Here is a 24,837-nt window from a genome sequence, read left to right as displayed (position 1 = left end):
CTAATTGTATATATGATATGGCAATATATTGCTTGTGTACTTTTAAACATCTCAATTGGTTTCACAAGATTTTTTTATTTATAAAATTTGCAATAAATTACAAAACTAGCTAGATGAGGAACATATAAAAAGAAGAAATAGCAGGCTAGTTTTATAAATTTTACGTAGAAACACTTTTGAAAATATTGATTGGAATGATCTGATCACTTTACTAAATCTACTTCCTGCCCTTTGATATCATTCCCTAAAAAATCAGCAGAATTTGACAACATATTTTAATACTTTCTCTTCATTCTAGTTTAGAAAATTCTATTTAATATGTCGACATGTAAATATGAATATTATCTGACAGATTTGTGCATAGTCTTCAATTTATTAAATAATTTTACATACAAACTTTTAAAATCTACACATGTGGATATATTATTGTTCAGAGAACAAGTAACAAGCTGTGAGTGTTCATTTCAAACTAATTATATATAATAACTCCTTAATAAATGTACACATTAACCCTTTCATCAAATATCATTTTAGCAGAAATCACTTTAACTAATTTTTACATGCACTCCTAGACTCTGGAGAGCCATAGACCCTGAAAAGATATAGATTAGACTAAGAGTATATTGAAAAGCTTATTTTCAATACTGGTGATTTGCTTATAAGAATAACTATGTTAATTCATATTGCCACATTGCTATTTTTGTAGAATCTACTTTTATCATCTATTTAATCCCAGAAAATAACAAAAAATAGATATGTATTTAAAGAGCAGAAATAGTAGTTTTCCAAGTATAGACATGCCATCTTCCTTTTAGTGAAATGAACAATATGCTATAATAATCTCAGGACTTGAGAAAATTCACAGTGGATGTGCTTTAATCTTTAGTAAGATTATTTTTTCTGATATTTCTGATTTCTGGTAACAATAAGTTTTCAGATTATGATAGAAATTAAAGCAAACAAAAAAGTAGCTCAAATATTTTATCCATTTTTATTCTAAACATCCTGTTGGAATGTGGTACACTTAAATGTGATGAATTTGAGATTTATGAAAAAACTTTGATACTGACTAAACTTATTTTTTATATTCTTTTTTGAATTTTTTTTAATCCTTAAGGAATAAAATGGCATGTGTTTATTACGTATATCTACAGAATCATCAATATTTTAAAGTGCATTTAGAGAAGGTATCTGAAATTAGAGAACTATAGTTTAAAATACTAAGCATAGTTTTAAGACATCTTGAGAAATATAACCAGCTGTAGACTCAGAGAAACATGATAATACCATGAATGCTGGATGCTATTAAGTTGACATTATTGTGAATTTTTTAAATTTTTGCATATTCAAAGTATTTAATTCATTCCTTTACCATAAATTTTTGCCACTTTCAATATGATGTGCATTCCAGTAGATCTCCATTGCAAAACAGGCCCTCTCCTTTTATTTATTTTCTACAGGAGCCATTTGCCTTCAGATGAAAAGACTATGTAAAGGAAATATGTGAGATTATCATTATCTTACAAGAGAGTAAAAGTTTTAGTAATTTTATGATCATAGCTAAGCTAATTTCCTCTTGCATATATATAAAGGTGCCACTGGCTTCTTTCTTATGACAAAAGTCTTGTTTTATAATAGTAACAACGTTATGCAAAAGGCAGGGATTTTGCTTCTGAATGTCATCAGAAAATAGAAAAATGTGATAAGCTAAGACTTGAGACTAATACAAGAAACTCTTCTTTTGCAAATTCATCATGACCTGTTTTTTTAAGAAACACACACTGCATCAGAAGGTGTAGTACTGCTCTTAGTAGATATATATCTTGGGTTCAATAACTAGAAATGAAAACTATAACTTGATTAATCTAGATGACAGGAAACAGTTTGCAAATATTGTAAAACTATTTTAAAAGGCTGCCTTTTCAGGGATAAGATTAATCATGAGAAACTGCAAATAAAAAGATTACTAATAAAGAGAAATCTCTAGGAAGGTATTTTTAAAGGTAGGAAAGCTACAGAGGATTAGAATATGTGGAATTCTAAAAATTTAATAGAGTCTATTTGGGATGTAAAGAGAAAAATTAGTTAGCTATGTTCATAATTTATGTACAATGTCAGTGAAAAAACATTTAAATAGACTTGAGTTAAAATAATCAATATCCAGAAAATACAAATAAAAATTATTAGTAATTGCTAAATTCATTCTTGTCTATAATCTCTTTGGTGGCAAGATGTGGGGGGCTGCTTCTTTCTTGCAACTAGAAGCTGAGTAATCTTTTTGAAAGAACTCTTACCTAAAGCATGGTCAATGTAGAATAATAAAATAAGGGAAAAGGGAAAAAAGTCAGAAAAATGGGAAAAGAAGAAAGAAAAAGTTACAAAAACTAAAGGAAAGCAAAAGAGGATAGAAAATAAAGAGAGAACAGAAAGGAGTGAGAGGAATTGAGAAAGCGAAAGACAGCAACAAAGAGGAAATGATAAAGGAGAGGAATTGATCTCATGAGCCTGGGAAGACTCAAGTGTCCCTTGATCAATTTATATGGCTCTTTTGGTTTTAAATCAGGATGAAAGCAAAATTTTTCTAGGAAATTCATTTTCCCAAGTTTTTTCCTCTTTGCCTGTATTACAATAAATGAAGGAATCCTGGATGTTCTCCAGCTTCCTAAAAAATTAAATACTGCTTCTGCTGAACTGTACCCATCTGCTTGAAATTTCGGTCACTTTCATGTTGGCTTCCCCTGCACTTTGGGTGTGGGACAAAAATAATCCATAAACAGATATATGAAGCTGAATTTTGAAGGAAGATAATCAGGCTTTTATGGATATTTAATACTCTTCAAGTGATATGTTTCTCTTCCCTTTTGCCCCACCATATATAGAGGCTACACTTCATTTATGATAAGCCAAAATCCCAGGTGAGCCCCACTGATGCACACCAAGAGGCCATGCAACCAAGCTAAGGGTTTCTCCTTCTCCTGTGCACATACTCATTTTCACCCATCTAACTTACGAAAGACATTTTATTCTATGAACACATTTACTTCACTTCTTGGAAAACAAATTAGGGCAGATACTTCTTTAACTAGAACACAAACATGATACAGCTGAAGAAATGAGGTCTTAAATGAAAGAATTTCAGAAGAAAGAACTTTTCACCCTCTCTCTCCCTAACTACCATTAGGTGGTTCCTGGAAATATTGTTATAATGATCTACATCAGTCTTAAACTTAACATCCATGTATGATATCAGGGATGATAAATGCCTCTCAAAGGTTTTGTCACCAAACCACATAGGTAAAGACAGCAAAGGAAATAGAAATGGATGTGCATTCCTAAAACGACAAACGCTGAGAGAAGAGAGGAGAGGTGGATGATAGAGAAGTAAAATTGTAGCTAGAGAATAGACTATCTTTATTCCTACTATACTTTTAATAGAAATTTAGTTAACATATTCTTTTTTTTTCTGTAAATGTTGTAGGTTTGGATTTTTTGGTTTTGTGGGTTTTGTTTTGTTTTCATTTTTAGATTTTCTTTGACAGTATCAAGTAACAAAGCATTTGTTACTGGAGCTATGTCTGAATGTATTTAAACACCAACATATTATTTAAAAAATTATTTATGCCTCAAAGCAGACTTTCTTTTTATTATCATATTTTTTCTAATCTTGAATTATGTATGCCAATAGAAAACCTTTAGCCTAATTATTTCAAGAGATCTCACCTTTAAGATGTAACAATTCCCAACTCCTAATGCAAGACAACTGGGTGGGAAATTCCCTATAGTTGGCAAGATGTTTGGCTTCTTAGGGAATTGGCTTGGGTCTTGGGTTCCATTTCTATATATAAAAATAAGAAAAAGTGGCAAATTAAGAGTGCTCTAAAAAGAGCAAATTATTTTCTGTGCCACTTTGTAAAGCTTAGAAGACCCAAGGATAGGGAAAGCAGCATAGTTTAATTCGTTTAAAATTCAACTTCAATCTATCTCAAGATAAGATGTCTGATATTCATGTGATCTTTTATATTTTTGGTATGCCATGTAACATTGAGATTAGAGAGAATCATTTTGTTTATGTTCAACTAATGTTAAAATACCTATTTTGTATTTATATTAAAAAATCAAAAAATGTGACAAAATAGTTTGTCACAATATGATAGCATTAGATAGAATAAAAAGTCTAAATTACTGACAATTTCCAGAAAAAAAAATTAAAAGAAGTTTAGGTTTATCTAATCCCTTGCTGTTGTTGTATTTACTTTACCAGAGAATAGACTTTAGTATTATGTTTTGAAATTCGACTCTGGAATCCTTCCTTTTGAATTTGCTGTCATTTTCTCTGTTGCTTTTAATGCAAGGTGTGGAGCAGATGCTCAGACTTTGGCAAAATGCAGTCCATTTCCACAGAAATGCTATATCTTAACAGTTCATAATTCAGCTAAATTTCAGAGAAAATATAGTTACCAAAATCCCAAGAGGAATTATTAAAATGTACAGAGAATACCTTTTAACATTTACTGGCTGAGATCCACCGTCAGCTCATGGAGCCAGCTTGTCTATTGAATCTAACCTAAATACCCGAAAGAATGTCCTAGCATGTTTAGAAAACTTCATACTCTCGTCTTTTCTGTTGCATGTAAACCATCTACCTGATCAGTGCCAATATTTTCCTGAGATAAAATGAAACCACTGCAATGTTTGTCTTTCTGTGCCTGCCTTATTTCACTTAGCACAATCACTTCCAGTTGTACCCATGTTACAAGTTCTCTTATTTATGAGATCTAAAATGAAAGCAATTAAACTCATGGAGACAGAGAGTAAAAGGAGTAAATGGATGGTTATCAGACCCTGTAGGGTGATGGGGGGAGGGAAGTGGGGATGGGTAATAGGAACAAAAAATAGGAAGAATTTAATAGCACAACACGGTAACTATGGTCAATAATAACATAACTGGACATTTAAAAATAACTAAAAGAGTATAATTAAATTGTTTTAACACAAAGAATAAATGCTGAGGGGATGGATGTGATTATTCTGCATTGCATGCCTGTATCAAAACATCTCATGCACCACATAAATATATACACCCACTATGTATCCACAAATATGAAAAATGAAAACATGTTTAAAAAGTCAACCACCGCAACTGTGTTCAAATAATAAAGGGCACAGTATTAGTAAACAGCTATGGTTTATTTTTGTAGTGTAGCTACTCTTGACCCTTTTATAGTTTCCATTTCCCATGTTGATTCTAGTACCAATGTGGGATTTTAAAAAGTGTTGTCTATAGATCATTGCTTTTTTTTCTGGCAGAATCAGAATTCTAAATTTAAAAAATAATGTAGTGTTACTGAGATGAGAATCTTGTTTGCTATATGTCGCCCATGTCCATTTTTGGAAAACCTAAGAGAAAGCAAGTCCCTAAGAAATGGCATATGTCTGTAAGATTGTTAATAGTATTATTCTGGTATAACTAAAATGCTACTCTGAGAGTGGGAAATAGGATGACTAACAGCTATTGCATTTTGCACAATTTTTATCAAGACTTATACTGATTACACATTGCATGCTTGTGTCCAAACATCTCGTGTACTCTGCAAATGCATACACCTATTACGCACTCAAAACAATTAAAAATTATAAAAATTTAAAAAAGACTTCCACTAACCAGAAGAAACCCATTTCTCCAACAGCAAAATGCACATTCTCTAAAGGTTAGCTCTCTCTAAATAGAAACTGCTCATATTACAGTATAAGGAGGGAATTTATCAGTGGAAATAAGATAAATAGGTCCTGCAACAATATTGACCTTTCTTCCTAGGAAATGTTTGTATCATCTGAGTTCTTGGAATCACAAAACACCAAAAATCAAGGATCAGTCAAACACGTTGAAATCTGAGTGTCTACCCCTATATCCAGATTCAGCAGCTGAAAACAGCCAAAGTTAAGTAGCTCTACATAACAACTAGGGGGAAAGTTCCCAGTTTTTCGGAGGCGTTCATTGAATGGAGATGAAGGACAGGGGAGAAAAATGGTGCTCAAATCACGCAAGTCAGCAGGGAGCTGGAATATTGCCTTATCTAGGAGTATACATTGATGTTTATGTAGGAGCCCAGGATATTTTCAATTTCCAAACAGGACCATTTTAAAGTAGGGTTTTGAGATACATTTTATTATAATGACTAATATCAGTCCATTTAGTCTCCACGTAGTGCCTACCTCTGTGAATCAATAGACACAAAACAGCTTAAGTAAGGTAATAGGCCTCCTTCATCAGTATAAACCCATAGAACTGGGTCTAGTGAATATTGCTCTGAGTTCCTCAGTAGAAAGCATTTCCGGGAAAAATATGGCCAATGCCATATTAAATAAACGGTTATGATAGCATTACTAATAAAATACCACCTATAATTCTTTTTTTTTTTTTGAGATGGAGTTTCGCTCTCGTTACCCAGGCTGGAGTGCAATGGCGCGATCTCAGCTCACCGCAACCTCCGCCTCCTGGGCTCAGGCAATTCTCCTGCCTCAGCCTCCTAAGTAGCTGGGATTACAGGCACGCGCCACCACGCCCAGCTAGTTTTTTGTATTTTTAGTAGAGACGGGGTTTCACTATGTTGACCAAGATGGTCTCGATCTCTCGACCTCGTGATCCACCCGCCTCGGCCATCCAAAGTGCTGGGATTACAGGCTTGAGCCACCGCGCCCGGCCTATAATTCTTCATTATTCATTCCCTCCTCCGTTTTTTTATTACAGTCACTTTTGCAATTCACTATTCACACAACATCAGCTATCTTCTTAGATGGCAAGTAACATCCTTTCATTTCATTACCCAAAGGCTTCCTACTGCATTAAAATAAAGATCAACTGCTAGCTGAAATGCAAAGGGCTGTTCAGATATGGTCCCATTTACCTCTAGATTGTCATCTTGTACCAAGATCATCAGCATCACCAGGCTCCAGATATACTGGACTTTCTGTTTCTTAAACATAATACATTTATTTTCACCTTAGATCCTTTGCCTGCTTCTTTTTTTCTCCCCCTCTCCTTAATGTATTTCCCTGGATGTGGATGTTACTAAGTTTTTCCCATCTTTAAAGTCTCAGTTCAAGTTTTATCTCTTCCAAAGACATTTTTTTTTCAGAGTATTTATAATCAGAATTTAATTAGCAGAATGTGTGTATATGTGTTTGTGCATAATTATATAGGCACTTACATCTCTATCTATCTCCTATTCTATCTAAAATATGTTTTTCCTAAAATCAGTGTGAGATTTGCTACAGAGGAACAGAAGAATTTTCACTTTCACTCATCATTGTATTACTGTTACCTAGAATAGTGCCTAAGTGACACATAGAAAATGTTTAATATTTATTGACTAAATTAATGTACCCAACAGATGCCTCTCAAAGTGTTTTTGGCACCACAATGTTATTTGAACTTCACTCCAATGCTATGTAGTCATTTGAGCAGGTATTATTTTTTCATTCAAAATGTAGGAATAGAGACTCAGAGAGATTACAGGATTGTATCTAAAATCACACAGCTTGTTCTTGAGAAAAATCAGAGTTTAAACCTGAGTGTTTAGATGCTTAATCTAATGTGCTTACTGCTTATTTTACCACTCTGGTTTTCTCATTTTTGCCTCCAGTACTAATCTTGTATTTTTGAAATACCGATTCAAAATGTATGCTATTTCAAAACTTACCAGCAGGATATCAACATTGTAGAAAATTCCCAGGAAAAAACAGTTTAACTGTTGTCTTGGAGTTAGGAAATGTAATACAGTATTTATATATATGTTTATACATGTATAGTGTGTACATACATATGTATAAACACAAATCTATGTGTCTTACACATTGAAGGGTGAGCTTGTTTAAAGATTGGGTTTAATAGATTTATCACCAAATTCTTCACTTATGTTGATGTATTATTTTGAGATATCTCTAAATGCAGTAACAACCATCATCATCATGATTCTTTTTTAATAACTTCATTCAATGATTTTCCCTAGAAAACTTGCACAGGTGTATATATTTATCCTTAAAGAATATTTTGGGTTGGGTGCAGAGGTTTATGTCTGTAATCCCAGCACCCTTGGAAGCTGAGCTTAAAGGATAATTTGAGCCCAGGAGTTCAAGACCAGCCTGGGCAGCATAAGGAGACTTGTCTCTATTTTTAAAAAGTAGCTAGGCATGGTGGTACATGCCTTTAGTCCCAGCTACTCAGGAAGATGAGGTGAAAGGATCACTTGAGCCCAGGAGGCTGAGGCTGCAGTGAGCCGGAAGTCACTGCACTATAGCCCGGGAAACAGAACAAGACCCTCTCTCAAAAACCAGAATGTTTGGACTTTCTTTTTTACATACGACATGGAAGAACTATTGTGAATAAAATATTCTTAAAACTCTTTGATTAATTATCTCTTTGAACATTTCTTCCAACCATATTATTTTAATTGATTTTCATTTTCAGACAATTTCCTAGTTATATTGATAGCTCACTCATTTTTAGCTTTGACTAGGTGTATAATAATTTTTGATAGACTTTCTTAGGAGTTTCTGACTTGTGTTGTATGCTCTTAGAATATAATTTAAGCTTAAAAAATTTGTTGACTTTTCTTCATGTGATCTGCAGAAAGTCCTTAGGTACTTTCCAGTTATTTCTAACAGCATTTTAGAATATGGTGCTTAGTCAATAAATTCTGGTATTAAAGCACATGATTTAGATTCTAATGTTCCTTAAATAATAAATACTTATACTCTTTGGGATCTCATTGGGAAGAGGGGCTAAAATGATTAAATTTTTTCAGCACTTGGAGAAAAAGATGGTTCCTGAAGAATTCCCCCAGATCTCAGTCAAAACACACACACACACACACACACACACACACACACACACACACACACATTTTTCATTTGAGCCTGGTCATGGAGCTAAAGAGGTCATAATTTCAACCCACCTTTTCTTGGACAAAGAGAGTTAACTATGTCTCTGTTTTTAATTTGGCTGAGCTTGATTCACAACTAGGCCCTATCTTAAGCCTTTGTACTTGGGATTATAAACCTTCTATCCTGAAGAAGAATGACTTCATAAACCACTTGGAGAATTCCTGGTGAACTATTGTGAAATATATAGTTTTAGTTTAGGAAAACTATCCCTTGTCATTGAAAATATATTGGACTAAGTGACGATGTGGTTTCAGGAAAAGCATTAAGTATATATTTGAATAGAAAGTGTATGTGTTAGGCCATTCTTGAATTGCTGTGGAGAAATAACTGGGACTGGGGTAATTTATAAAGAAAACAGATTTTACTGGCTCACAATTCTGCAGGCTGTTCAAGCATGGCACTGCGTCTGCTTGGCTTGGCTTTTGATGAGAGCTTCAGGAAGTTCCAATCACGGCAGAAGGTGAAAGGGAACAGATGTATCACATAGCAAAAGCTGGAGTAAGAGAAGAGAGAGAGAGAGAGAGAGAGAGAGAGAGAGAGAGAGAGAGAGAGTGAGAGTTGTGGCGGGTTGGGGGTGGTGTGTTGAAGGGATGCCACACACTTTAAAATGACCAGATCTCATGTAAACTCAGAGAGAGAGAGAGCTCACTTATCACCAAGAAGATGGCCAAAGCCATTCATGGGGATCCACCCCCAAAATCTAAACACCTTTCACCATCCCCCACCTCCAAAATTTGGGATTACAGGTCACCATGAGATCTGGGAGGGACACATATCCAAACCATGTCTCAGTGGATTTATGTAAATGCTGGCATTCCAGGGAATTTCCCTTGTTTTCATATCTTTCTAAGTTTTCTAAACTTACATTTTGAAGGTTTTTTTTTCCTGAGAACATAATATATTAAATTGTTATATAGCCTCAAGCACACCCTAAAGCTTTTGTAATATCTTAGAGTAGAAGTCTCAAATAATTTGAGGAAACAGGGTAAACAAGTTTGACCACATTTATTTAAGACATGATTTCTCAGAGACATTAGGATGTTAATGTTTTCAACAGCATTTGATAATTAAGCAGAGTTTTCCAGCCACATAAACTTTTTTTCCCACTGGACACTTGCTAAAAGCTGATGACAAGTCAAATTAAAGAGAATTTCTTGGGTATGTGGCAAAGGAGATATATTAGAGGGGGAATGTATGAAAAGTGGTTGTTCCCCATTTTAAATTATTCTTTTGCCCCAAGTTCTAGTTAGTATGCAGAATATCATTACTCTCTGCTTCTTCCTTTTCTTATTTCTTCACTCCCCTCTTCCATTTAGTAGTTGGTCACCACAGTCTCCCACAGGCAAATTTCAGTATTGAGGTATGCTTGCGGTGTCTATAATAATATAATATATTATGTTGTTAGAAAAAAAAACCGTCAAAATATAAGTTTAGAAAACTCAGAAAGATATGAAAACAAGGAAAATTCCCTGGAATGCCACAAATCTTGCAACATAAAGCCTAGGGATTGAGAGTGTGCTTGGAGGAGAAAAATAATAAATAGAGAGCAAAAGTCAGGAACTCCTGAAGGTTACATGTAGGGTTAGCGTTCATGGTGAGGTCTTTCAAGAGACTCATGTGGGGACACCCAGTCAAGACACTTGTCTAGTGATGTTGGAATGGTGATTATTGGGAGTCTCAGAGGCAAGTGTCTAGTAGAAAATAAGATAAAATAACTCAAGATGGTGAACTGGTATGGTAAATAAGTTTAGCAGAAATGATAAATGAAATATTAAAGAAATAGACTCTCAGCATGTGGTTTTAGTCATGTATGTGAATTTATTTCTATTTTTGCCTTATCTTTAAATGGCACACTAACAATTATACATGGCTATATATGGATGTAAATTGAACTATGTCTTGTACTGCATGTTATTGGCACAATAATCTTTATAAACACACTTTTAAGCCTTTTAATTAGTTTATTATCCAGCATGGTAATCTACTAGCAATCTTAAAATAACAGAGAGAAAGGCCCATAGATTTGCCAAGTGCTCACCTTTCTCCCTCAGGGCTTTTTTATCATGCTAAATAATACAGTTTGGTGGCTCCCAACACCTTTGGTAAACCAGTTTTGTAAAGCTAGGGACTTTGTGGAGTTACCTTAAAGTGTAGATATTATGCTCTTCCCATACTTAATAATTACATAATAGTGATAAAGGACTCCCGGAGAGCTGACCTTGGCTGCTGAGTACGTGCAAGTGTACAGACAAGGATTGACAGATATTCCCTAAATGAACATGCATCTCAAAAATAAAAGTATATATTAATAAAAATTAACAGTTTGATTTCATATACTACTAAATATTATAAAATATTCATTGTAATTCTTAAACTTTGTTATATAAGCAGAACCAAAGTTGAATCTTGGAAACAAAGAGAAGTTGCGTCAATAAATTAGAAAAAAGACAGTGTAACAGGAATATCTGACCATATCAAGATTTATGTATAAAGATAACTTAGATTTTGATTCTCTCAATCACCCAGCCTGGAAAACACCTAATTGCAATAAGTTTATCTGTGAGTAATAAGAAATAAAATTAATACAATAAATAAAGTACACAAATAATTTAGGGTGAAAATACGCTCAAGGTCTGTCATCTTGTCTCTTGTACTTTCTTCATGATAATAAAGGTGTATTTTATGATAGCAAAGAAAATCCAACTGATGGTACCTTTATTTGATCCAGAAAGGGAAATATTGAAAAAAAAACAACAGAGAAAAATGTGAGCTCATTTACTATGAAAAATTTTTGCTTTTGTGAACATATAACATAAATTTTGCTTATTATTGTTTTTGTTTGAAAGGCAGTCCTGACTTCTAATAAAGAATGAGCTCTTGATGGAATCTTAAGAAATAACAGATGTTTTAACTAAGAAAAAGAAGTAATCTAGCAAAAATATATGGGGAAAGAATGTGTGTAATAGAGAAGGACATATACCAGAGAAATGGTGCTAGAACAATGAGAATGGGGGCATCAGAAGAGGAGTATGGTTGAAGCAGCTGAAACAGCACTGACAATTGTGCCTCTCATGCTACACAAAGTTGCTGCAGTGTGCTAAAGCTACAGTTGGAAGTGATTTCTAAAACCACAACTCTTTATTTTCATTGTCATAAGCTATGTTCTCATTTTGAACTTTTAAAAGGGTAAATTGCAGATAATTTCTACATCAAGAGGCTCATTTAAGCATTTTGAAGCCAATTAATTTTTTTTTTTTGCAGAAAACATTGTATTGATTATTGAAGGGAACATCCCTGATTCCAAATTATGTTTTTAACTGAGTTACACATTATATGTAGAGTATAACATGACCTTCTTGAGATGAATTTATACTGAAAGTCTTAACTCTTCACAAGTAAATTGCTAAGGGAAAAAGGCCAGCTCCTGATTTCTAAAGGAAATTATCATTTTATAAATTCAAAGGAATTTATAAAAGGTGAATCACCTTTTTAGAGATACCAATACACTGATAAATGGACTGTTTAAGATACTGGACTGCATTTTTTAGCACTAAAGGTGAAAATTATAAACTCATATTTTTCATTCTCAACCCTCAACAAATTGTTTTCTTTTCTGAAAGCACTGTTTTCCTATCTCTTGGGGAATGGCAGTGTTTCTCCGGAAAATGACTATGTTGTCACAGCACTATAATAAATATGCTTTATTGGTTGATACATGTGCCATTAGAGGACAATACAATAAAATCACATGGAATACAAAAAGGAATCTATTAAGTGAACTTTTTCTGTGCCATCATGTGTTCTTCTCATCCTGGAAATTGAAGATACTCACATAGGTTGTCATATGTTTCCCAGGGAGTAATTTGGATAACTCAGTTATGATTTTGTGCAAGAAAGCAAACATTTATAAAACATACTCTCGAGTCCTTAAATAGTTAATAAGGCGTGCTAAACTACACTATATACTTCCTAAGAATAGCTTAAATACCTGGAGTATCTGTCTTGCCATGTAAAAATATTTAAGTTTAAGCCATACAAATATGCTAATGTGTTTTCATCACAATGTGAAGCAGTTTAGTATTATTTAGGCAAGTATGTCCCTTCTTTTTTTTTTTTTTTTTGAGACGGAGTTTCGCTCTTGTTACCCAGGCTGGAGTACAATGGCGCGATCTCGGCTCACCGCAACCTCCACCTCCTGGGTTCAGGCAATTCTTCTGCCTCAGCCTCCTGAGTATCTGGGATTACAGGCACAAGTCACCATGCCCAGCTAATTTTTTTGTATTTTTAGTAGAGACGAGGTTTCACCATGTTGACCAGGATGGTCTCGATCTCTCGACCTTGTGATCCACCCGCCTCGGCCTCCCAAAGTGCTGGGATTACAGGCTTGACATTCTTGAAGAATTCATTAGGTAGCAGCTGAGTTTTCCATAAAGTCTGCCTCCCAAATTGGCATCTTTAGGCTTCATTCTCCATAGAAAATAGTAACTGTGAAATTTTATGTGTAAGCAGTAAATTATCAGGACTACACAGTGGACCAATTTTATAAATAGCTAATCAAAGCCAATAAATTTCCAATTTGGGTGTGTGTATGTGGTGGTGAGATCTAATAAGGACAGTTATAGACACTTAACTTGCCCAATTTCCTGCTTCATCAGAGCGTGTAACTGAAGTGAAGACTGATATCTTCGTTACCAGTTTTGGACCCGTTTCAGACCATGATATGGTAAGTGGACACTGTATCTTTGGACTTCTTGGAGAATTTTTAAAATTTAACTTGTTAAAGAAAAATATAAATTAAGTTTATAGGGGGCAACCTGAAAAGTCTTGGCTATACCTTTGTGTCTTTCTGTATGTAATGTATAATATGCAATATAATATTTATACGATAGAAAAATATTTATTTGCTTCCCAGATCAGACCTATTTCCATGGTTTTCAACCAGTACAGACATGGGTTTTTTTTTTTTAGTATCTAAAATGATTGCTTTGCCTTGGTTAATATCCTGCAAGCCATATAGTATGAGTTACCTTTCATTTTAGTGAGTAGGCCATGTTGATTCAAGGATGCAGTTTTCAGGTAACCAGAACTATTATAGAATGACTGTAAACATTATGATTTCTAAATTATTTTTGGCTATTAAAAGGAAATGAGTGTAAAAGTTGGCCAGAATTAGATTAAAATAGTTAAAATACCACTAAGAAACACTCTGCTTCACTGCAAAAAGCATTCATTAAATTATTACCGATAACGGAAATATAATGAATCTATACCTGCTTTTTTTCCTGTCCAAATAAATTAACATGAATTTCTCTTCTATCTAATGGGAGTTAAAAGAGCTCTACAGAAATTATAAAATATTTCTGAACTAATAACAGCCAAGATTCTATATAAGCAAAACATCATAAAGTCGCCATGAAGACAACCATTATAAATATTTCAAAGACATACTAATTGAATACTATTTTTGAAATGCCTCATGTTAGCACCAGCTTACTGTAAAAGTATTTTGATTTCAAAATAGCTCAGAGAGATTTGGAATAAAACTTACAATATGAATGGCAGAGTAAAAGCTCTGACAAGTTCTAAGGAAAAAAAAAAAAAAACCCTGCTTGACTGTATTTAATCTGGTGTTTGTGCAATTGGATTTGTCCAAGGCCTTTTTTGTCATTTTACCCCTGTTTACATTCTGTAGAATTAATATTCTGTGAAGTGAACATTGGGAAATTCTGGCCCAGAGGATAATTAGATATTTTCGATTTTAAGACAAGCTTTGAAATATACCAAATGGACAAAGAAAAATAGGTGGAGTATATGAAAAGTAACAGAGTAGTAACTAAGAATGCAGATTTCAAAATCAGATTGCCTGGGTTTATAATTCCAGCTACTTCACACAGAAGGGTATATCCTTGGGGAAGTTACTTAATAGCTCTCTAGATCAGTTTCTTCATGTATAAAGTGGAATTAATAATACCATTCAACAAATTTTAGCCATTACTAATATGCAAGAAATATATAAAAGTCAATCACACTTGTGAATTTATGCATCTGACAATTCATTTGGTAATTATATTCAGTCTGTAGACCACATTATTGAAATATCATGCGATGCAATGTATTTTTTTTTTTTTTTTTTTTTTTTTTTTTTTTTTTTTGAGACGGAGTTTCGCTCTTGTTACCCAGGCTGGAGTGCAATGGCGCGATCTCGGCTCACCGCAACCTCCGCCTCCTGGGTTCAGGCAATTCTCCTGCCTCAGCCTCCTGAGTAGCTGGGATTACAGGCATGCGCCACCATGCCCAGCTAATTTTTTGTATTTTTAGTAGAGACGGGGTTTCACCATGTTGACCAGGTTGGTCTCGATCTCTCGACCTCGTGATCCACCCGCCTCGGCCTCCCAAAGTGCTGGGATTACAGGCTTGAGCCACCGCGCCCGGCTGATGCAATGTATTTTACAAAATTGACCACTCTCTGAGGACTCATTGTAACTCTCCCATGTTGGAACTCAGTCTTCCACACTATTCTATCATGGTACTTTCATAATTAAGAACATTTATTAGATCCCAGTCACGTTTAAGGTCAAATACAAACTCTTCCGCCTATATTCCATACAATCCATAAATGATTTTGCCACTCTTTGTCACTCATTCACAACATTATTTGTTTTAGTTCTGCTTTCTGTGAGGCAGTGTGGGGGCTAGCAGGGCTGGCTCGGGGATTCAAACTGGATGAATTCAAATCTCACCATCAGCAGCAGCATGACCTTGAACAAATTGCTTAAGCTTATATTATTATAGTTGCCTATTCCTGCAACATTTTTATACATTTTAAATGAGATGTGTAAATAAAGTGTCTATTGATAGTGCTCAAAAAATAATAGCTATCATTATTTTTACCTCTGAGCTCCTTATCGTCCCATGCAGACCTAATGGAAATTTCTTCTTCTCTCTACCCATCTAAATCCTATACTTGCTCAGAGGCCCAAATCAAGATCCAAATGCTTGATGAAATTATTTTGATTAGCCCAATAACAATTTGACTTTCCATTTTGTATTCTAATCACATGTATTGACTATAAAATATATTTTAGCTTTTGGCCACATATCCAGTACTGCTTTGTAAAGTTATTTCTCTTATTTATAAATAAATATCTTATTTTCTTAAATTGTTGCCAAAAATGTAAATACAGATGTGTTTCACATCTCTGACAGTATTAGTTCATTGTTATTTTAGAGTTAATTTTAAATAGGCATTTTCTTTATGATAGGTTTAGGGGTCTATAATATTTTTAAAAAAGGAATTCTTGTGGGACCTAATAAATTATATGCTCTTTCCTATCTCTGTTCTGAAACTATGAGATATAAGACAATAGAGTAGGAGGCATGGGGAATGAAAGTATCATATGTATTACTAATAATGATGATATTATAGAATGTAACTTATATATCTGTAGACAAATGGGTTTGCAGAGAGTAGGCACAAGAATCAACCAGAATAGTCCACCCAGTCATAGACAGTCTTGGCTTTCCTTTGCTGGGGTGTAGATTATGCTTGTAAAACTTCCAGCATGGAAGAGCACAGCAGACTTTTTCACTCTTAAAGGCAGCCAGCATCCAAATGGAAGAGAAAAGGACGAAATAGGTAAAATTTATTTCTTTTTCCAAATTCACCTATCAAATTCCCTTTTTCCTTTCTTTTCTCCAGTAGAAGAGTGTGAAGGAATAGGAAGCATGCAGAAGTTTTACACTAGCAAAGCTCTTTTCTCATTGATGAAAGCATCAGAGAGGGCGTGAAACATTCAGAACATTACACGCTGATGGAAATACTCATTTTACTTCTTATAATAATGTAAAACTTTTAATAGCCATTCTATCTCAGTCTCTGGCACCTGGCATGGTGCCTAACAGAGTCAATGTCCAATAGGAGTTGTTAAAGGACAATGCCCAAATTAAGCCACAGGCGAACAAAAGCTTTTCCGTCTTCTTAAAAAAAATAAGTGTCATACCTTTGACTTATTGGTTCAGATTAATTGTTATCTAATAATCCAATTCTAGAGTTTTTAAATCTTAGAATAGGCTTTTTGATATACCTTTATCCCTGTGATTATCATGATCTACATTTTATATATTACATTTGGTCAAATATCAGATAGGAATAATGAACGGAGTGTTCAACCAACAATATTTTCTATTGCCTAAAACCTCTCAACAAGACAATGTTTCACTTGCTCTGTTGAAGCATCAAATTGGCCATAGATCTGCCACTGGTTTGCTAGTAACCTGGTAGAAATGTACATGACCACCTTGCTTTGGAAGATTAATTATTTAAATTCTATTATGGGAAACTTTATGTACAACAAGAAGCAGTGTGATTTAGAGACAATCAAAATTAGAAGGCCGAAAAGACAAAGCTGTTTTTCAAAATGGGAAATGTTTTGTAGTTTTTAAAGTGAGAACTAATAAATTAATCTATACTGATAACATAACAAGATTGAATGCTTACAACACATTAGGCAACATATGCTTTCTAGATAATATTTCATCTAATCCTCACACCAAACCTTTTAGCTAAGTGTTGTTCTTATCTACATGTCCCAGAGAAAGAAAGTGACCTGCTTAGCTAAGTGTAGCAACTTGAACCCAGGCTATTTAGCCCTAGAGACTCCGTAGCTCCCAAGGCATCTGACTTCATCTGGAATAGAAAACAAAATTAGGACAACTCTCTAATTTTATTTTAAAAACCATTAATTGGCAATCAAACAGAACATTCCCAGGGCACTAGGTTCTGACAGAAATATCCAGGCAGTACAAACATAGAGCCTTGTTTTCCATAGTGCTTAAAATGTATTAAGTCAAAGTACACACAGATGGTAATAAATGGCACAGGCAGGAACACTTCAATACAATATTTATTTAGGAACATAGAGGATGTTTTGTCCCAGATCTTCAGACTAAGACTCACATTCTCCAGGGACCTACTCTATTGAACAGAGTAACTCAGATTTTTCACTTGAGTGGTGGGGGCTGGAGCCTGGAAACTTGAGCAAATTATTTAGTAGAGCTTCTTCTTGGTCTAGTCTCTCTTCCATGAAGTCCCCTCTTTTGCATTCTATTTTTACTGAACTTAGTAAGTAAAAACTTGGAAACTTAGCTTTTGACCACCTTACTTTTCTCAGATTTTCTTCTCTACAATCCTTCTATGGAAATAGCACATTTTCATGACTGGCTACATAAAAACCCAATATAAATTTATGTTGATAAAATAATAAAATGGGAGACAAATAAGAATTTTTAACTTTTACTAAGAGCTTCCTATGCTCTAGGCACTCTTAAGAGATTTTTTTTTCACAAGTATCAACTCACTTCTCAAAACCACAGAGTGCATGATCCCACTTTATAGGTTAAGAAACTGGGGCCTTAGCAAGGATGAAATAATTACCTAAGGCCATTAAGCAGGCAAGTTCAGAACTTACATTCATAAAAATTGTGCTATAGTTCTGCTGCTCTCCTCCCTCTCATTCCAGCTTCCTTAAGAGGGGGCTTTGGCCGGGGGAGGCGGCTCACGCCTGTAATCCCAGCAATTTGGGAGCCTGAGGCTGGCGGATCACCTGAGGTCAGGAGTTTGAGACTAGCCTGACCAACATGGTAAAACCTTGTCTCTACTAAAAATACAAAATTAACCTGGCGTGGTGGCGCGTGCCTGTAATCTGAGCTACTCAGGAGGCTGGGGCAGAAGAATCTCTTGAACCCAGGAGGCGGAGATTACAGTGAGCCGAGATTGCGCCATTGCACTCCGGCCTGGGCAACAAAGAGTGAAACTCCATCTCAAAACAGAAAACAAAAAAAAAAAAGAGGGAGCTTTGGCCAATCTTCATCCAGATACCCATTCTTGGTCTAATGACCTGTACCCACGGGGGCAAAGTCATCTTATAGAACTAGATTTGGGGAACTACCTGCTGCTATCACAGCAATCATGGAGGGAGAGTTGTCAGAAATGGGAGACCAAATATTTACACTCTTGGTTAGGCAGAAGCTAATTTTCATCAACTGCTTTTATTTCACTTTGTATTTCAACTTCTAGCAGTGAAGAAAATGGAAATAAAGATTACTCAGTGAGTGTTGCTGGGTGTGTGTGTGTGTTAGTGTGTGTGCACATGACTGGTCTGATATTTGAAGGAAAATGTCCTAAAGGAATTTGGGGATTCTGTTGTCTGTAATTAGCACAGATAAATAATAAAGCTGGTGTCAAACATGATAAACAGGATTTTGGCAAGTTTTGACATAATTTTTTGAAATCATTGCCTTTGGGATGTTTTGTCAAAGATTTGGTAATAAATCTAATTTAAGTTTATATTTACCATTTATTTTCAAAAAAACATCCTTGGAGCAAGCAAACGAACCAAATTTTCTGGATTGATGGGAACGTGGTCACGTTAGGCATCTTGGAAATTTGATTTGCAGGTGCCATTCATTCTCTCTACTGTTGACCAATGTAAAGTCATTCAGTTGGATAGAAACTAGAGTTTATATGGCTAAGTCCTGAGTAACAGAAAAATTCATCATGTATTATATCCCTACCTCACAAGCTTGTCTGTCATCCAGAGAGGAAAACGTGCACACCCTGAAGTGGATCTATCCACCCAGTTTCCCTAGTAGGCATTGCCACATTATATCACTTGCTGATATAATCCAGTCTCCCTTCCCATTTCCCTCCTCATAGAAAATACTATTCTATGCCCATCCTACTCTTTCATGAGTTTTTCTTACAGTGCCCAAACCTAGACAGTTCTCCTTTGCTGAATTTACCAAGTCCTTAAGAAATGTTTGTTGGTGAGAAAATTCCTTTCTTGTATTTAGCACAGCACCTTTCATCTGACACTTCCAGATGCAAATCCTAACCAACAAACAAGGTAACATGTCTTCCCTACAAAGACAGTCTGGCATCATAGTACACTTCCTTGTTTCTATCTCAATCAGCAATTAGTACTATATCTGGTGCATTATAATACATTTAATAATAATTGTTAATTACTTGATCAGTAAGGGCTCAATAATGCCAAACAAGTGTCAGAGAACACACCTTCACTCAGTCTTTACCCACTACTGCTTAAACTCTTAGAAGGAGACATGTAGTTAAGTTCACACTCAAAATTCCCAAACACAAACATTGTTTATTTTGTAGGTCCTAAAGATAATATGTATAAGATTTAAAAAACGACTGCTTGGTGGATTAGGAAAATATAGCATGATGTTTTCAAGTTAGTCTTCCTTCTGGTTTGTAGTGTGCTAAGGTTAATGGAGAATGTGGTAATCTCTATTTCAAACCATTGAACTCCAAATTTAGTGCCAGTGTGGCAAGTACTGCACGAAAGACGGATATTACCCTTTTCAATTTTAGGAGCTGGTAAGGCACATTGCTTGTTTTCAGATTAGCAGATGTTTGTCTCTGGGATTGCCATAAGGAATGCTGTGCTTATTCAAATAAATAGATTCCTTGACTGTGAATGATGATGAGCTTCAAACATTTCTCATGTGGCTTATACACATGTACAGTCACAAACACATACACACACACAGACCAGCACACTCTGCATTCTTTTTTGTTCTTTTTCTTTTTGAAAAAAGATCCGAATTACCAGTAGAAGCAGAGTCTTTGTGTTCATAATCTTCTTTAATGTGTAGGAGAATTGAAAGTCTATATACATTATCTGTGAAAAAAAATTTATTTAGCAAAAACAGAAGATGAAATTTTTACACCCATATTGGAATCATAATTTACTTGGGTGTGGGCATGAGGTTTTCAGAGACTATGAGAGGGCCCCCAAAACATTATGCTTTATCTTTGTGGCTGGAATTGTCTAATTTAGACATTTCTTTCTGGGCATAATAACTTCTAACACGAGTTTGTTTTAAAATTGTGATATATTCTATTTCTTCTAGTGCTGCTGTGATAGGGTGGAGGTGGGGTGTTACTTTCCTTTTACATATCTGAGCAGATAATTGGAAAATTTTTTCTGACCAAAAATTATGTCAGGCATTTTAGGTATTTTTTAAAAAATAATTTCACCAACCAGTGATTCACGACATCAACATGTATATGCTATCACACGTTTACTTCTAAAAACATCACCTAGCTAACATGATACTTCCAAAATTGCAAAAATTATGCACTGTCTGTGTTAGATATTTGCATTGCAAAATACCACACAGTGAACTCTTCGTCATTTTCCAAAATTACCTAGGAATATACAATAGATGTATTTTTCCGTCAAAGCTGGAAGGATGAAAGGTTAAAATTTAAAGGACCCATGACAGTCCTCCGGTTAAATAACCTAATGGCAAGTAAAATCTGGACTCCGGACACGTTTTTTCACAATGGAAAGAAGTCAGTGGCCCACAACATGACCATGCCCAATAAACTCCTGCGGATCACAGAGGATGGCACCTTGCTGTACACCATGAGGTAAGGATGGCTGCACTGCCATTCATGAATGTTTCTGTACTTCATTCCCTTTCACTTGTAGGCAGTCATCAGGCTGATGAGTCATGGTGGAAAATTTGCTTCCTTGTTTTTCAACCTTAATAATCTTAAAAATCTCTCCAACCCATTCTAATTCCCTCAATCAAGGATGAATTAGTATTTATGCAAGTCTTTATGTACTTACATCTAGTTTTATTCTTAAATAATTTTCTGTAGCCAGGTGGATTCAATATAAGGAACTTCCTCTCCATACTATAAAACTCTTATATTCCTGCATCCCAGTAAGAACTAGATTAAATTTCTAGAAGCTGTCTAAGATGTATATCTGCAATATTTCTACTAAAAATGAAATAATAAAAGACAGAAAATATGGACAGCTATGAAATAGATAAATCACAGATTCATGTAGACATAGGTATTTGAAGAAGTATTTGAATTCACAATGGCACTGATGGTTAGAATGAGAAAATAAATACTCTTAATTTTGCTCAAACTAAAGACTATGCATACATTTCTGTTTTATAAACATTTCCCCATCTTTAAGATTGCTACAGAGCTTAACATTTGTTAGGTGCTCAATACCTTATGACAGAATGAAAGAAACATGAAACAAATCAGGTTTTTGAATTTTATTAAGAAAAAAGAGATGTTTAAAATATTCCTCCTTAATTTATGAGAAATTAAGAATTGTTCCAAACTCATTCTTGAGAGCAGCAGTAATTTATTCCCAGATGACTTGTTAGATATGTTTTTTATATTTGATCAACACTTTGTAATTCAGATTTTTTTTTCACTTATTTCTTCAGTACAAAAAGGTAATAAAGGCAAAAATCCTCAATTTAGTGGATTGTATACAAATACAGTAATATTTTGCCTTTGAAGAAAGCTGCCAGAATGCCCAGCTTTTCAAACACAAACATCCAAAAGAAAAAATGCTTCAAAAGACACTTTAGATATTGAGGCAGCTAATCAAAATGTCATAGGACTTACTTAAAAAAATTCTAAAAGATAGAAATAGAGAACCAATGAACACATGTGTTGAGAAGTTTCTAGATTATCTAAACAGGACCTATTTGTATTTGAAATTTGAAATATTCTCCCCTGAAGAAACACCATACACTTGGCTTTGAGCCTAAATCCAGTATTCATTCCTCATAGAAGGCAATTTTCTGAGGACAGATTTGCATATCCTAAGTCGTTTATTGATTAATGGTTTCTCATGTATGCAATGTTCTTCATCATTATCTAGCCTGTATCTTTCATCTCCTAAAATTTTCCTTTGCTAATGTGTTTTTGCTTTCTTAAATCATTTAAGAATGCAATTTAATCATTAATTTATACTTTGTTTATTTGCTTTAGTTGGTATTCTAGTCACTTAGTGATTTATTGGCTATAAATCAATTTTTACCACATTTCTTGAGCTTATTAATAATATGAGTAAATATACTTGCTAAAAATCATATGAAGGACATGAATATAAATTTCCTTATACTTCTACAAACTGCAAGCAAATATATTTCAGTGAACTTTTTTCTTAGCAATCAAAAAAAAAACAAGAATAGATTTCACACCCGCAGAACATCCTGGGGACTAGAGAGAAGAACAGCCTAGTCCTAGCTTCATTAGATGATGAGTTTGTAACTAAAACCAACTGGGTGACAAGTAGTGAGATCCTAGATGGAGATGTTATATTAATCGTAATTTCTCAAAGCCTGAGGACACATTCCCCTTGACTTTTTCCTTCCTTCTTTTATGCATTTGGGGCTATTTTTGGAAGAAAGCAGAGAGAGATGCACTACAGCAGGAGAAATTATCTTCTCCTCCATGCTATCCGTGTCTTCCTTTCAACCAAGGATAAATTAGTATTTATGCAAGTGTTTATTTGCTTACATCTAGTTTTATGTCAAAAAATTTGCTGTAGCTGGATGGATTAGTTAACAGTTGTTTTGGAAAATATTAACAAGGCTTGCCCACTGTACAATACCAGGAGTTGCCTATCTTCTTAAAAGCAAACAAACAAAAGAATAGAATTCACTCATTATTGTAAATATGTATTTTTAGATCATTTGATTATTAACAGCTCAGCATAACTCTGCAATTTACACCTGCTTTGTTAATATATTTGCTTCTGCTAATAACATTCCACTTGTAATTATCAAGAAGTATCTAATCTATATGGCTCTTGTTTGTATTCTATGTATTCCCGTAAGGCTGACAGTGAGAGCTGAATGTCCAATGCATTTGGAGGACTTTCCTATGGATGCCCATGCTTGCCCACTAAAATTTGGAAGCTGTGAGTAAATTTATATTAATTTTTCTTCATTGTAAGTCGTTAATCAAGAGATCTCTAACTAGTTATATCTTTGAGAAAAACACACATATAAGAGAATCAAGAAAATCTAAAGAGTAATATACTTCATGGGCTTTCCATAAGTAGTGTTCCTTGACTTTACTTTTTAATGTGGCTTCAGGAGACAGGTTATTCTCTGTCTGCTGAACTAGAAAGCACGGATTAAACTAGTTAGTGAAATAATTCTATTTATGGTGCAGTTGTGTTTATAGAAAAAGAAGTGAAGTATGGATGCTTCTACTTCATGATTATATTTTCCTCTCAATTAATGGAGATTATTGTGTCAATTTTATATCTTTACTGACACTTGTTTGATCTTAAAAATCATTGCAAGTTTATTTACCAAATTAAAATGTTGGTAGGTGGCAAAGGACAATAAATATTTCTTAATAATGAAGTCTACACCTACCTGATGTTGCAAAAAACACAAATACCCCAATTATAGTCTTAAAAAACTACCTGTTATATCTGTATGCCTCATGACATTCATGTATATATGCATTAGTGCTCTTGAAATTATCCAAGATAAATGCCCTTTATAATAACTTTCCGGGTTTCAGCTGTTCGCAAATATTCAGAAACACCTTGGAGGAGCCAAGAGAAAATGGCTGTGAGAGTCGGGTTCTCAGATCTTTTCTTTACCCTTCTGCTTTCAACTGGTTTACATGCATGTAGTGAGTGGGAATAATGTATTCTTGGTTTTCTGCAGGAGAGTTATGTACAAGGACTGAGTCAACTCCTGGACTACCTAACTGATTTTCTGTTCTCACTAGACAGGCAGTCTAAATGACTATTTTGGTGAAGATATGATTCATAGAAGAATAACAGTGGTAGTGTAGGAAGACAGAAAGTAAAGAAAATAGCAAAGGGCCTTCGGGCTCCTAGCAGCATCAGTCCTGGAGAGAAAATTTTATTTATAAATCCCATTTTGTACTGAAACTCAAAGATAAACTGTTTCAAAAACTATAGCCTTAACTGGCATTTGGTGATAACTCCCTTCTCCCTGCTTTTTCCTCAATTTAATATACATTCTTTAACATGAACTATTATGTTTCCTCCTGAAAAACAC

The 24,837-nt window shown here is 34.5% G+C and overlaps 1 protein-coding gene across 2 annotated transcripts in view; it reads left to right on the top strand.

Annotated features, from left to right (window-relative positions):
- The window catches only part of GABRA1 (gamma-aminobutyric acid type A receptor subunit alpha1), a 54,519-nt gene that overhangs the window by 7,712 nt on the left and 21,970 nt on the right, over positions 1 to 24,837 (top strand). For both annotated transcript variants that reach the window (XM_003934741.4, XM_003934743.4), the window contains exons 4-6: positions 13,599 to 13,666; positions 21,180 to 21,400; positions 23,629 to 23,711. In XM_003934741.4, coding sequence (XP_003934790.1) covers positions 13,599 to 13,666; positions 21,180 to 21,400; positions 23,629 to 23,711 — 372 coding nt within the window. The remainder of the gene's footprint in view (positions 1 to 13,598; positions 13,667 to 21,179; positions 21,401 to 23,628; positions 23,712 to 24,837) is intronic.

This window comes from Saimiri boliviensis, chromosome 20, assembly GCF_048565385.1.
Source record: "Saimiri boliviensis isolate mSaiBol1 chromosome 20, mSaiBol1.pri, whole genome shotgun sequence".
NCBI classification, from domain to species: Eukaryota; Metazoa; Chordata; class Mammalia; order Primates; family Cebidae; genus Saimiri; species Saimiri boliviensis.
Note: the sequence above shows the minus strand (reverse complement) of the source record. Positions and strands in the feature narration are given on the sequence as shown.